This window comes from Dipteris shenzhenensis, chromosome 12, assembly GCF_047967505.1.
Source record: "Dipteris shenzhenensis isolate YYH24624 ecotype China chromosome 12, Dip_SZ_1.0, whole genome shotgun sequence".
Classification (NCBI taxonomy): domain Eukaryota; kingdom Viridiplantae; phylum Streptophyta; class Polypodiopsida; order Gleicheniales; family Dipteridaceae; genus Dipteris; species Dipteris shenzhenensis.
This window is the reverse complement of record NC_141607.1, coordinates 17469206-17485103: the sequence shown is the minus strand read 5'-3', so window position 1 is coordinate 17485103 and position 15898 is coordinate 17469206. Positions and strand designations below refer to the sequence as shown.

Here is a 15898-nt window from a genome sequence, read left to right as displayed (position 1 = left end):
TGTCTGCCATAGATATATTTGGAGATTATGTGAATAAGTAGGCCTCTAGGGCCGCTTACTTTTTGTCTTACACTTCTTATGCATTAGCATGTGGTGTTAAGGAGCCCAAATATCTGGAGGGCTATGGAAAATACCAGCTCGTAAGGTTTTGAGAGCCACCCATGATTGCATCAGGCGACACAGTCCAAGAAGAGGAACAGGTGGAGAGAGCTGAAGAAAAGGATAAAGAGACAGTCGACATCAAGCCAATAAAGAAGAAAAAGACTCCAATCAAGATAAAAAAGAGAGTTCCGATCGGCAGGCCCTGGGAGAAATAGGATTTAGTCATCGAATATAGCACAAACATTATATTAAATTTGAACTGATTTGTATAAAGTCTTTGATATCTGGTATGATCTTGTATAAATGATTAATAAGTTGATGATGAAATGATTTGTACATTTACATAGAGTGGTGTCGTTAAATATTAAATGAACAATATATTGAAATTGTAAACAAATTGTATTAAGTTCAGATCATATGTTTCACATTGAAATACTTTTCATGCATAACACCAAGAGTCACTTGTTCCACTAAAAAAATTTCTATTGAATGAGTTTGAAAACATGTGGACATAACACCAATAAGTTACAAATGAGTCCTATTCATGTTTACTTGTCCATTTATGGTTTCTAAATATCTTCGATTCCCTCCATTGTCTATGTCTCTCTGCTGCAATTGAATTGTCTAGAGCTTGTCTTCGTCTTTGCTTTTGGGCTAGAAGAAAAGCAAGCTTGATTTTGGAGCTAGCAACTTTTCTTTTAGCATGCAACCTCTGTAGTATGCCTCGGTAAAACCATTGGAAGACTTCCTTCAGACTATTCGCCTTCTGACTCCCTCCATAGTGTTGTGTGTGTCTAAAAAATGCATTACGTGCCATGTAGTGAGACTTCTCCATGCCTTGGGTAGACCAAATAGCTGGGCATCCATACTTTTTGACAAAATAGGGAAGGTGGTTGTATATGATATGCTGTAAGACATAAGAATGCATAGTAAGTAATAAAAAAAAAGAGGATCACACTTAAGTAAAAGAAAAATACATAACCTTACCATGTAGTGAGTTATATTACAGGCTGTCCACGCGTCTTTCATTGACTTTCCAAAATGTTTAATTGCCTCCTCAAAGTTCTTGTAATCACTCTTTGTCCATGTTACTTTGTCACAGAACATGAAGAGTTGATCAAGAGACCTCCACACCTCTGCCTTCCTATTTCGTGCTTCCCCATCTGCCTCATGATCTTTCACAGCATTATGGACTTGCTTCCACAATCCATAATTAATCTTTGAAACTGCTCTACCTTGCCTTACTTGCTTACTGTGTTTGGGTCGAGACAAGAATCTTCTTGCCTTAACACCACCAATAGAGGGCTTGATTGGTACCTCCTTGCCATTGGTAGACTTTTTAAAATCCTTTGTGATTTGAACATCTCCTCCATGCAGACCTATATCGGATAACACTTTTTCCAATGCTTGAAGAGCATCCTTTCTATTTTTTTCGGGACGGAGTTTCCAAGCAAATCCAATATATAAAAATACCAATTTCTCAATAATTCGACATAGACCATGCAATGTGCAGATGTGAACATTACATAGTGGAATGTCCAGAATGGCCTTGAAGTCAGGGTCAACTTTATCTCTATTAGGTGCTCTCTTCCACCATTTTGAATCCATTACTTGAGCTGATTCTTTGCAGTAAAGACAAGGAGACTTTGAGTTGCCTCCTTTACTAATGTTATACATGCACTTGAGTGTTTTAAGATCCCCGGTCATGTGCCACTCTACTTGAAAATCACCTTTTCCTGCAAAGACAAGGCCTATGGTTTATTAGAAATCAATTGCTGCTTTGGCCTAGGAACTATGATGGGAGTAGCAACAAAACAATTTGTCAACCCATGGACCCACCCCCATGTCTCTGTATTAATGGACCTAGAAGAGGAGAACATTCTAAATCTACTTTAAGTCAAAAGGGTAGAATTGCCAAATCTTTCCTTAACCTTTTATTGTTTGCTTGATCATAATTGCTCAAGCCTAGGAACTATGACGCAAGTAGGCACCTAGATTTAAACCGGCTATCCTCTCCTGCCACAGCAAGGACATAGTTTCTACCATCAATGGCTTGCATCTACAATAACATTCCAAAAGGTGAATCCTTAGTGGGATCCCCACCTTGTTTTTTTAAAGTTGAATAGGCCATGAATATTCTAGCCAAACGAATTGCCAACAGCCAAGTGGTGCACCAAAATGACCTTGTTGTCACTCTGAAAAAATATTAGAGTGCCTAATAGCACGTGACAAGGCCCTACACTTTAGTAGCGTTGTAGGCTCTTGTGACCGGAAGACCATGAGCTATCCTTTGGAAGTCGGACTAATCTGCATTGTGTGAGCATGTGTATGATGTGTTCTCTTGGTGCTTGCATCCAATCCATAGCCTATAGATGTCCTTCTTGAACTTGGAGAATGCCAATGGAGTGATGACTTTGTCACTTAGGCAATCTCTCTTTTTCTAGGAATCAGTTGATGCTCACAGACATCTCATACCTAGATTCATCACTTCCACTTGACAACAATCGCTAGAATCATGTTGGTCCTTCTAATGGACAACATCCTCGATGTTGTGCCCCAAGAAATTTTTTGTTTATCTTAGATGAAAATAATATAGCTAATGTTGCCCTCTTTATAGCTAGCTGATCTAAGCTATGCACTCCTTCACATTGTTGAGGACATCCCTTAAGTTAGAGAATATGACCTCTTTGGGAAGAGTGGGCACTCAATGAATCATTGGGTACAATATAAATATTTTGAGGACACGAGCCTGGCAGTCCCCAAAATGACTTGATGTTGGTGCCTTGAACGCTCCCACCAGGTTGGAATTTATAGCTCAAGAAATGTGTTGCTGGCACTGCTCAAATGGGTGGATCTACTTCCTCCGAGGATATCTGCTCACAGCAAGGAGGTTTTTTTCCTGGCATTGTCTCTCCCTCTGCATTCGTTGCAAATTTTTCTTCCATTATCATTTGGATATTGTATCATTGGTTTCCATGGCCTTCAACCTCCTCCTTGTGCCTTGATCGGGTGTATCAACTTTCATATCTCATAGCCTTTGTCTAGTTCTCTTGCAACCCATGACAAACTGTGTGGCACCATGTGATTTTTCATTTTAAATAAGGAAAACAACAAAACGAGAAATAATTTTGGTTATTAGACGACCTAGCTTGTGAAAAATATTTAAAAATAAGTAAGAAGGGGAATAAACCAAAAGCACAGATTCTAGAAGAATGTTCAAGTGACAGGATAGAACATAGTTGACACAGGTGTGCATTGTGTACTTTATTTATGAACTATCAGTGTGAGAGAAGTAAATTTAGTGAAAAATGTTGAATGCAATAGTGGTATTTGTCAAAATTTGAGAAAAACCGATTGCCATGTATTGTTGCTTTTGATAGTATAAGGAAGAACATGTCATTTCATTTAAAACAACATTCTGAAAAAATTAAAGCACATTATCTTGTACTACAAACAAATTTATATACAATGAAAAGAATTTTGAAATAACATGAATCAAATGATTTGTTAACCACAACTCCTAGCACATATTGACACAAATATGGAAATTAGTATTCTAAGAGACATCAATATTTATCAACCACCAACATGTAGCGCATATTGACACAAACATGGAAATTGTTATCCTAGGAGACTTCAACACCTAGCACAGATTGACACCTCAATTATTAGCTTTAAATAAGTAATGATAGGTCACAAAGGCATCTTGCAATTTCTAGAGTTAACTACTTTATATAACCAATTTGAGTACCACATATGGTCCAATATAGCCACAAAGACTATCATCATTTGTGAGAGTGCGCTCAACGGAAGCGAAACAGAAGAGGGTGAGAGAGAGGGAGAGCCAGAAGAGAGCCACACAAGATTTTAGTGGGTGTAGAACATTGTAATCTTCTATGTCATCCATATACATATGTGTGTGTGTGTGTGTGAGTGTTTGAGTATTGGACATAACTGAGGTTAAGGCACAGTGGCCTTTAACCCTCACAACCTCCCACTTGAAGGCCAATGTGCCTTTAAGGGAGAATAGCCAATGAGCATATTATCCAATGCCCATCAAAACATGACAATACTCAAACCACTGACTAGGTAGACTCTCCGTCAGCATATCTACAGGGTTATCATCTGTATGAACCTTGACAAGATCTATATGCTTGTCCTCTTGATGAAATGGTACCTGACCTCAATGTGTTTGGTCTTTGCATGAAAGACTGGATTCCATGCTAGTTGAATAGCACTCATGGAATCATATGCAATGTCGGTACACCTATATGAATACCCAAATCTCCCACTAGCCAATCAAGCCATATAGCCTCCTTGCAATCCTCGGTGGCTGAAACATACTCGGCCTTTGTGGTAGACAAAGAAATGCACTTTTGTGCACGAGACATCCACGACACTGCACCACTTGCAAAGGTGAACACATAACCAAAAGTGGATCTCCTACTATCCAAATGCCTTGCATAGTTTGAATCTATGTATCGAGGTACACACATCTCTCCTTTGCCAAAGTGGATACACATCTCCTTGGTACCCTTCATGTACCTCATGATGCACTTAACTACCTCCTAGTGCCTCTTCACTAACAACTTCCACTACAAATACAATTCTGGTCTAGTAGCTATCATAGCATACATAAGAATCCCAACCACTAATGCATAATGAATCTCTCCTCATCTGATTTGGGACTATCTACCTAACTCAGTTTCACATATGGAGGCAATGGAGTACTTATAGCCTTCCCCCCCTCCATATTGAAACACTGCAATACTTTTGTAACATACTCCTTTTGTAAAAGCCAAAGGAGTTTTCTACTCTAGTCATGCGTGATGTGCATACCAATAATATGACATACAGGTCTCAAATTCTTCATGTCAAAGGTCTCATGCAACTTGGCCTTCGATGCATCCAGCTCATAAGTGTTCTTGCTATCCAATAGCATATCATCCACATAAAGTGCCAGTTTTTCAGACTATTATCCTTAGACATTTTACTGTAGAGGCAATGCATCAAACTTTGGATACCATTCTCTAGGTGCTTGCTTAAGGCCATAGAGACTCCTTTTCAGCTTGCAAACTGATTTTTCTTTGCCCTTTCCTTCAAAGCCTTCCAGCTATACCACGTAAATTTCCTCATGCAGATCCCCATGCAAGAAAGCTAACTTGACATCCATCTACATAAGCTCCATATCCTCTTTTGCCAAGTCCAAAAGTACGCATCTAAGTATGGTCATCTTCACAATCGGAGAGATCTCATCAAAGTACACACCCTTCTCTTTCTTGAACCCTTTAGCAACCACAAGGGCCATGTACTTAGGCACATCATCACCTATGACCTTCATCTTGTAGACCCATTTATGTGGCAATGCTTTCTTTCCATGTGGCAAAGAAACCAAGTCCCAAGTATTATTCTTCATGAGTGAACTCATCTCTGATTGCATAGCATACTCCCACTTGTGTTGATCCTCATGCATGATAGCCTCTCTGTAGCAAGAAGACTTCCTGCAATCAATAAGCAACACATAGTCTACCCCTAGAATAAATATATCAGGCAGTGTAGACATTCTAGTTGATCTTCTCAAGGGCATTTCATCTTACTATCTTGCCTGCATATCAGCCACATTTGGCTCATCCACCAATAGATGATCCATCATCTGCCCTTGATTGTGTACTTTTGGGTGTACCTGGTGGCACCATTTCTTGCACATTCAGTGCATGTACATCTTGCTATCTATCAACATATGCAGTTGGATTCACATCTTGGAAAGTGATCCTCCTCATTTCCACATTCCTCATGGGTGTCTTATGCATCTTCAACTCATCAAGGACCTCATCATGGCTTCGTATGATCTTCTTTGCTTCTGGATCCTAGAGATGATAGTCCATCTCTCCACTTTCATTATTTGCACCCCAATATGCATTCTTTTTCTTATCCTTTTGCTCTCTTTTCAGCTTGTAGCAATCCTTTTTCATGTGGTCCTTCTTGCCACAATGGTTACATGTTCCACACCCTGGATTTGCTATGAGACCTCCCTCTTTCTTGGGACTTTTTCCTAAACTGTTATCTGCCCCTTTGCACATTTAAGGCTGCATCCTACTTGTTGCCATCCATAGACTTCCGTCTAATCTCCTCAGCCAATAAGCTACCCACAACATCATCAAACTTCAGTACTCCACCAGGTGCAGATTTACTTACAGTTGTATGGAAGGTATCCCTTGAGGATGGCAATGAACACAAGAGGAATATCACCTTAGTCTCCACATCAAAATTCAGCTTCTGAGCCTGAAATTGGATGAAAATAATATCAAATTTATTCAAGTGAGAAACAATGGAGACCCCTTCCTTCATCTATAGCTCAAACAACTTCTTCATGAGGTAAAATTTATTAGAAGCAATTTCCTTCTCATAAGTGGCACATAATTTCTTCCACAAATCTTCCGTAGTCTTCTCATTTACTACTGTGAAATAAACTGACTTTGAAAGATGAAGTCTAACAATAGACTTTGCTGATGCATCCAACTCATTCCAATCATCCTCAGACATAGCAACAGGCTTAACTGCAATCCCTTCTAAGGGTTTAGTCTGCTTCTTTTGAATAAGCACATCCCTTATCTATTCTTTCCACAGAGAAAAGTTTGTCCCATCAAACTTTTTAAATGCTGAAAAACTCCTTTTCAGACATGTAAGAGGATGCCATGATGCAAATAAAGCAAAATTCCAAATGCTAGCGCCTGCAAGAAAGAATCACACCAAATACTAGGTGCACCCAATTATCTCTACCACAATGGAGGTAATATCACCAAGAACTCAAATATCAAAGCATCATGTGCATATACTATGCATCCATATGAGCAAATTTGGCCCAAAAGAAAATGCCAACTTGCAATGACAAAAACAATGGCAAACCCAATGCAATAAGAGCCAAATGCCTCAAGCATAAACACCGTCCATGGGTATAAGCACCAATAATGTCTCCTCCAAGAGAGCATAGCACTATTAGTGCATCAACTACAATGTGTCAAAGCTGTCCCTGAGCATAAAATAGCATCTATTTGCTAAATGTCCATCAATAAAGCATCCCGCAAGGCAATTTGGGCCTATCAGTGCATCCAACAAGGATCACAATGCATCCAAATGGCTTGTAATGCATCCACGGTAATCTAATGCACACCACGAATGAGCGCACATGGCTCAAACTGCAACCAAAGTGATATGCATAAGGTATGCTCAAAATCACAACCTCAAGGCAACGATCGGTGCTGAAAATAAAACCTGAGATGCCTCAAAACCATTGTAATCTTTGCATACACGGCATCAATGACATGACCTGCGCTTTTGCAACTCAATAAATACTTCATAAAATCACTCTGGATGTGAAGTAAACTCAAGTCAAAGCTTACAATGGACTTGTAAATGAAACCTTAGAAGCCTACGGTTCAATAAAAAATGCCGCGAGTCAAAAAATCAAAGGTTTGAACCTTTGGATTTTTGACAGAGAAACAGACGATTTGAGGTCTCAGAGAGACAAAACTTCTCCAAATCTCCATGGAATCGTGCAAGAGCTAACAGATAGGGATTTTCAGGCCTCTGGAGTGTAATGGAACAAATGGTTTTGGACACCATGGTCCCACTCACCGAGTCCAACACACAAATTGAAAACATTTAAGCAAACCGATCTGTTTGTAAACACCACCGGAGTGCGAATGATGAGCAACACAAAAGTTTGAGGACCTCCTTAGTCCACTAAAACTAACAAATCTGTGAATGGTTACTTCAAACTTGAGTTCCAACACACTGGTTGAAAAACGTTGAAGCAAAGATAGTGAGCCAGAAATCCAATGAAATGATCCCAAATTCAAGAATGAAGGGTTTTTCGAACTCCCGAAGTGCAATGGACACCAAAAGCAAGCAATGGTTGCCTTTGCAAGTCATTCCGAACTCTTAGTCATCGTCATCGTCAAAAGGAATAGGGGAATGGTGATAAAACGTCTTTTTGCTCCAAAACCGTCTGCAAGCTTGTAAAAAATCACTCAGAGACATCTGGAAACCACTTGTAGGCTTCCACAAGGTTCCAATACCACTTGGGTAGCTCAAATAAGCACCCAGAGGCTTGCTTCATCCTCCCATAGAGCTACAGTAGCAGGCTCTAGGCTCTCGGCACCCACAAGGGCTCAGCTAGACCACCCACAAGCATCAGATAGACCACCCAGGCTCTGATACCAGTTGAGAGTGCTCTCAATGGAAGAGGAACAGAAGAGGATGAGAGAGAGGGAGAGCCAAAAGAGAGCCACACAAGTTTTTGGTGGGTGCAGAACATCCTAATCTTCTATGTCATCCATATATATATGTGTTTAAGTATTGTACATAATCGGGGTTAAGGCACAATGGCCTTTAACCGACACAATTGGATCATCATTACATGCATACTAGATCGATCAATCCATAACATAGATATGCATTAATGCTACATTGATTCCTTAGCTCAAGTAGGTCTTATACTAGGTTTTCCACCTTATTAACAAACAATCATTTTGATAATGATTGGTATCAAAGTTGATAGTTTGTTTGTATATTTTGATTTTATTGCAAAGATGATGACATGCAGTAAAATCGATTGGATGATTGATTCTAATAATAAGCTACATCAACACCCAATCTATTATATTGACTCTGTTGTCCTTAGATACCAACCCCTTATTTAACCACAAAGCTTTGTATTTGTGCTTACAATAGAATTAAAGAATTCCTATTATATTTTGAGTGGAGTTTGGTGGTATTTCCACAGCCTATTTATAGATATTTGTAAAATGAAGCTCTATAATGTCCATGCTTAGTTAAGAATTCCTTGTACATTTTGAGTGGAGTTTCCATAGCCTATTTATAATTATTTGTAAAATGAAGCTCTGTGCATTAATTCCTTGTATATTTTGAGTGGAGTCAGGTGGTATTTCCACAGCTTATTGTAAAATGAAGGTCTTTTCTAATGCACAATGTCCATGTCAATAAGCATGCACTTATATGTACTGTTCCTTACATTGAACAATCAATAGAAGTTATTTAAAATAGTTAATCGGCTTCTTTATCAACAATATGGTGAGGTGTGCTCAATGAGCACTACTTGATTTTTGGATTGAAAATGGATACAAATGACACACTCATCTATTGTTTTTTAAAAGTAATGATGAAAATTTTGGTTGAATTTGTTGAGTTCTCTTGTGAATGATTCAATTACTATGAATTTAGTGATCATTCATTAGATTACTCATGAAACATGAGCTTCTTTAAGTTTTGCACTATTGACTTCGACCAAGTGCTTTTCTTGTAGCCCTCTACAATAACTAATCTCAATATGGCATTGAAAACATTTACTAGTAATGACATGAATCTTGCTTAGTGCGTGAAAGCAATTTCAAGCTAAAACATTTACTAGTAATGACATGAATCTTGCTTAGTGCGTGAAAGCAATTTCAAGCTAAAATATAAGAGATGTGATGATCTATTAAAATGAATTAGAGTGATGAAGTGATGTGTTGCTTTTGGAAATAGCCTTCCAAGACAAATTTCCTCATGGGACCATACTATTAACACTAGTTCCAAACCTTTAAACATTGTAGCTTTACAATTATAATCTTGGAAAGTCTTGTGAATACCTCTTTAGAATAACAAATATGGTTAATCTTTCACTCGCCTTCTGTAGAACTGTTAACCCAAGGTTTTGTTTACCTTTTGGCTACATGAGTTAGCTTTATGCTACAAGATTGTTATATTTTAAACACTACGTGTTAAACTAATTGACGTGCTTTAGATCTTCTCTAGTAGGTGCTATTACAAAATATTGTGCTAAGTAAAGATAATGGCCTTGGTTAGGGTTTGATCGCCTTGGATTCATGTTATCATCATAGCTTAATTTATTGTAATTATTTGAATATAGTAAATTTCTTCTCCAAAAGTCATCTTATTGAGAGGATGTCCTTTGCTCCATTTACTTGTGTTGAGAGATGAGTAGCTACTACAATTTACAAATAATACTTGTAGTTGTCAAATACGGTACCTAAACCTCATTGCTATGATTTTATATATAGATGCATGTACAATAAAGCTCTCTCAACTCTCCTTTAACTACAATTCATCATAGTAGATCCATTTAGAGCTAGCCTTTCTCTCATAGATGCTTAATATAGGAAAGCTTTGGCTTATAGATTTACATGAGTTAATAGTATATGCACCATGGGTGGGAACAAGGTTGGTTGGGAATCTCTTGAAGTTATTGTTGTCTCATGTGGGAATCTCAGATGAACTGTCAGGTTTCATTGGTGGAGATGACCCGATAAACTTGGGGCTCCTATTATCAAGGCTAACATCGCCCAAAACCTGATGCTAGTCTTGAAAACAGGAAGTCCTTGATATTTGTTAATCCCTGCAGGGTCCGTCCCTCAAAAGCCTGATGCTAGCCTTGAAAATAGGAAGTCCTTGGAATTTGCCAATCCCTATGGGGTCCGTCCCTCAAAAGCCTGATGCTAGCCTTGAAAATAGAAAGTCCTTGAAATCTCCCAATCCTTGTGGATTGTTCCAATAATAGTAGTAATTCTGCTACTTTCTTGTTCTAGAAGAGAATTACAGCTGCACGGGAATGCACTCTTAATGGGATTCCTAAATTTGCAAAATGCGGGTGATTTTCAAGGATGATAACATTAGGATAACAATTCTCCAAATTGTTCACTAATGCACTTCTTTGCTAACCTTGGCCAAAATTAGGTGCCGATTTGCTCTATTCCATGAGCCATCTTGCATCGCCTTCTTCGTGTACCTTGGTACACCTTCCATCCACTACATGCAGGTGGAGAAAAGGGTAGGCTACTGCACCCCGGCACACACACAAACATGTGTGGGCACCCCTAAATTGCCCTACACCCATGCCCCCACTCACTTGTTGCATTGCTTTTGTTTTGCTCCATTGGTTCATCATCAATTTTTGGCATGTCTTTGCTTCGGTTCTTTGCCCGCGATTGCATTCTATCTCCTCGTTGATGCTCCGATTTGTTGTCTAAGGGTGGTCAAGGACATACGCCATCATGGGCATGCCCCGAGATCAAGGGCAGGAAAGGATGCTCACGCACGATCAACGGGCGAGGTGCGTTCAATGCACAATGGGCGGGCAAGTCTCTAGACAGGTCGGTGGCGGCGGCGGGTGAGTCCTCAGACCGGTCCGCGACGACGAAGGGAGGGAGATGATGACGAGGGGGTAGGTAAAGCTTACTGGGATGTAGAAGCAAGCTATGGACTTAAGTAAACGCAAGGGGTCAGTCAAGCAAGGGGGTAGGTGAAGCTGACTAGGATGGACACGCAAGCTATGGTGGGAAGGACACGCAAGCGATGGACACGTGGCTAGTGTCATCTTCATCATCATCTTCTTGTTTCATTCATTTTCTTCATCTTCTTCTTCGTCTTGGTTGATCTCTGTGTTGTTGAAGCAGCAATTTCCCGCTGTTGCAGCATCCATGGAGCTCAACGTTTCCTGGTCCGATCTCATCCATGAAGCCCTTGTCGAGATCCTCCTCAAACTTGATTTCGAGGACCTCTACCTTTCCATCCCCTTCGTCTGCCGTAGCTGGCGTCTCGCTAGCCTCGACCCCGCCTGCTGGGAGCTCGTCGACATGGAGCCTTCCTTTCTGAAGCGTCAGGAGACCACTTCTTGGTGGCTCTCCGCTTTTGAGAAGAAAATGGATTGTATGGTTGCTCTTGCCGTGGATCGTAGCTGTGGTCGTTTGCGCCAGCTTCGCACCCGGCATTGCTCTGACGCACCCGTTCGCTACTTGGCGGCCCGGTATGCTATATCACTCGCCCTTGGATTGCTTTCTTTTCAAATTGGGCATCGCAGCTGCACTTCTCCGGTGCTTGGAAGGCACTTCCGCGCTGCTGTGTTATGGATTTGTTCTTCCTTAAAGTTTCCTAGTACGACATGAATCTTACGAGACGATTAATATATGAATATTATGATTTCGTCCACGCCCGGTTGAAGCGCGTTTCAATACTCTCTCTTATGGCCTGAACAATTGCGCACTCGTACGTGCCTCATTGGTCTTGCTTGTGGAATTGCAGTTCAATGCTTGATAAATGGAAAAAAAAAGGCCCTGATAGGCGGCTCACGTACACAACAAGATCCTGCTGTGACTGCGGGCGTGGCTTAACTTGCCTCCGACCAATTGATTATGCGAAAAGCTCAATCTGGCACTTCGTCCAGTGAGCAGAGTACAATAAGATGAAACTGTGCTTCATGTTTGCCTTCGCAACTGAAGATTGGGCTTAGAACCTGGTTATGGAAGCCAACTGATCACGCAGAGAGAAAGGCCAGATAATGCGTTATCAGGGGCAGGTTACTCTTATAATGGGAATAAGAGGGCAGGATGGAGGACTTTCCCTTCTGGGCATCCTTCGAATGACAGGTAGGTTATGTAGACCAGCATCCAAGCCTTTATGCAAAGTTTATTGTGTACCTCTCGCTCAAGGGTCGGGCGACTTGCCTCTATTGACCTTCAAGCCAGCAAAGCTGCAATAAAGAGGGGAGCAGTAGTACTTTGATTTAGAGGAGTGGAAATGAGTGAGAGCACGGCACAGGTGCTCCCCATGTTGGGAATTGTAGGCCAATTGAATATTAGTCATTTTTTTCCCTCCCCTCCTTCCTCAATTCTCTTAACCCCACCTGTACAGTGCTGTGGTCTGTCCATTCACCGCAGTTATATTGGACTTGGAACCCAAACCTGAGCCTCTGAATCTTTGCCCGTCTTCAGCTTCTGACTGCATTGCATTTACCGTCAACCCTCCAGCCCTGCAGGAATCTCGAAGGCTTGGCTATACCATGATATAGCTTGTTGTGAAGTGACAAATGTGGAAGGCCAAGACTTCTCTGACGAATTTGTGTATTTTCTTTATAGGCTTTCTTTAAAATGTGCAGAATACCTTGTTGTGCATCAATCACATGTAGGAAGCAGCCAAAGTGTTATCGGGGTTATTTTGGGTTTAGGTACTTTTTCCTTTAGACTGCTTTCTATTTTTATGAGCAAAGGGAGATATGCCAGTATGAGCAGCCCATGCCAGCCAAGGGAGCATTGTACATCGCCTTTCCTTCTACCACTTATTTCTCAGCTCTATTTCAGCACAGGGCCTATGAGAGGAGTTGGTCGCGATCTCAATGAGACGAGTCTATACCAGGACAGGTTTATGTGGAAGGACTCCATCTGCGCCATAAGCAAAGGGGTTTGTGGGACATTGATGTTACCTTGTTAGAGTTGCATATGCTTACATGGGCCTATCATCGTGTTCAGGGCTAATTTGCCTTTCTTAGATTCTGGCAGGGGCCTGATTGAACAGTGTGTGGTACATACTAACAAGATATTTTGACGGTCCACAGATTCAAAGGAGAGAACAAAAATCCTAATGAGCTGGAAGAATGGCTGTCAACTTTGGAAGGATATATCCTATGAATGATGAGGATGAGGAGAAGATTCTTTATAATGGCATGCACCATCCCCACACCTGAGGACTTCATCTTGGACGCCCTAGACATGGGCAGCTTTTAAGGACCTCATGGGTTTCATGATTAGAGGAAAATTACAGCGGTACAGCCCAGGGTTGAAGGCCTCACATGTGAGGACTGAAGATCCTTGGAATGTTGAGGAAGCACAAGAACTCAAGCTTGGTGAGGTGGAGGGGAAGAGTGAGAGGGAGGAAGCTGATGATCGTAGTAGTGCACACAGTGGGAATGTAGCAGCAGATGTCTCTAACTTAGATCAGACATTAGACCCATAGAGTTGGGCAACGAGTTGAATATATCCAATCTTCAAAGTAAGTTTTCATGGGAAGACAAGTGATATCTATTATCTTATTGAGCCTTCATTAAGGTATGAGTCCCAAGTCTTGCCTTTGGATACATCATACATATTTCACAATCATAGTATTCTTGCTGACAGCTTTGAGGCTTGGCTTTGAAGTGTGAATCTAGTGTCTGATTTTCAATTTATGTCTCTCATTTTATTTGTACAAGTATTATGAGCCAGCGCCAGAACGGTCTCCACACATTCAATGCCAGTCCTGAGGTCCCAAATCATATTCCATTCCAAACTGCTCTCCTTCGTTGACCCCTCCCTCATCAAAGATCTTTGGAGATAAGGATCGGTTAGTCTAGATGCACACTTCTCCACTTCGACCAACTGCTCCAGACCAAATTGTAGAACCAAAATCATATCCTGCAGCGGCCTCAAGGGTTTACCTAACCAAGGCTCCGTGTAATTCCTACCCGAGTGTAAAATACCTCTCTGGAGATCGAGGCCTGTGTTGAATAATCCAATCGGCTAGCTGTTGCTGGGGTTTTGGAGGGTGTCTAGCACGGTCCATGTGACAATGCACTAGGGGCATACTTGGATGAAAGGCTGTGCTTTATTAAAATAAAAAAGGGAGGCATGTCCTTTGAGTCTACCTGCTGGAGCTTGTTCAATGTTTGTGGTTTCAGTGGTTGTATATTGGATGCCCTCCTGGAATAAGAGTAAGAAAGGTTATATATACACCAGAAGTTATCCGTCTGCTCACTGATATCTTTTCTATTGGGTGTTCGTTGTCGTGCAAATTATGTCGTTGCAGGTGTCCCAATGTGGAGCGATTGTCACTGATATCATGCCCAAGTGTTACAGATTTATCTGCCTCTGAAGTCGCTGCAGCTTGCCCAAAATTGCAATATTTGGATCTCACTGAATGTCAACAAATTTCAAGTTATTCACTGCAACAGTTTGGGCAGAATTGCAAAACTTTGACGGTTATTAAAAGGAGCATGATGAACCATGTCTCTGATATTACCAGAGTGAGTATCATCCCTAAGAAAATTCTGGAAGCTCTCTCGTCAGTGAATGCTGATGAGGAAGCAATTGTATTGTCAAGATTATCACCACAACTGAAGAGTGTTGTCATGAGATATTCAGAGCTGACCGATCAAGGCCTGGATGCACTAGTCCATGGATGCTCCAGCCTAGAATATTTGGACTTCTACGGATCTTCAAATATGACAAGGAGAGCATTGGATAATGCGGGAGATAGGTTGAAGAGTTTGAAAGAGTTTATCAGGCCTCGGCTTCCCAAATCGAGCCATCCTCGTGGTGCCAGGTATGATCGTTGGCAATTACCTGATCCAGCATACAGAAGGTTCCATCTGCCCTACATTTCGATTCTGCCACTCCCCAGAATTGTATTTGGGTATGCTCCAACTCATACAGACAGGCAACGAGAGCTTATGGAGAATACCCCATCATATTCTGGTTCTTTCACTGTGTGAGGGCTATACATTTACATTTCGTGTGCTGTTGGGTTGAATATGTATATATATTAGGAGAGAATGGTGGGCTTCCTACACTATCTTTGGAGACACTCTCTCTGAAACAGATGTAAAAATTGTACTGAAACTTATGTACTTACTGTCCTCATGCTATCAGTGAATTTATTCTAATTGTGCCTCTTATAAATCCAAGTTGACCTCACAGTGGTGTGCATGTGATAATGTTAGGTTACAGCGTAATTGCATGACGTAGGTGAAGAATACTGGACAATTAAACATGCTTATTTTAGTGTGTATAGGTCACTAAATTCATAGACAGGTCTGAACATGTGTTCTCAGAACTTGAAAGAGCAACTTTGTCTATTCTCTCTTTCAGTCACGTGATTGTTTTCCCTCCGTCTTAAAGCACGTGGTGCTTTTGATTTTCTTTTTTCCAGTTTTATAAATCATTGAGTAACTGCCCGAAATGGGCCTGTT

The 15898-nt window shown here is 40.8% G+C and overlaps 1 protein-coding gene across 1 annotated transcript; it reads left to right on the top strand.

Annotated features, from left to right (window-relative positions):
- The first annotated feature begins 11552 nt into the window (after window positions 1-11552).
- On the top strand, window positions 11553-15608 carry LOC147895905 (putative F-box/LRR-repeat protein 19). Its single transcript, XM_087383242.1, has 2 exons — window positions 11553-11926; window positions 14737-15608. The coding sequence occupies exons 1-2, from the start codon at window positions 11601-11603 to the stop codon at window positions 15419-15421; spliced, it is 1011 nt and encodes a 336-aa protein (XP_087239368.1). The 5' UTR covers window positions 11553-11600; the 3' UTR covers window positions 15422-15608.
- The last annotated feature ends 290 nt before the right edge of the window (window positions 15609-15898 follow it).

Excerpts from the sequence above, each read along its gene's own strand:
- LOC147895905 (XM_087383242.1), top strand. The coding sequence starts at position 11,601 with ATGGAGCTCAACGTTTCCTGGTCCGATCTCATCCATGAAGCCCTTGTC. Across the intron at positions 11,927-14,736 it reads GTTCGCTACTTGGCGGCCCG|GTGTCCCAATGTGGAGCGAT; the intron begins GTATGCTATATC and ends ATGTCGTTGCAG.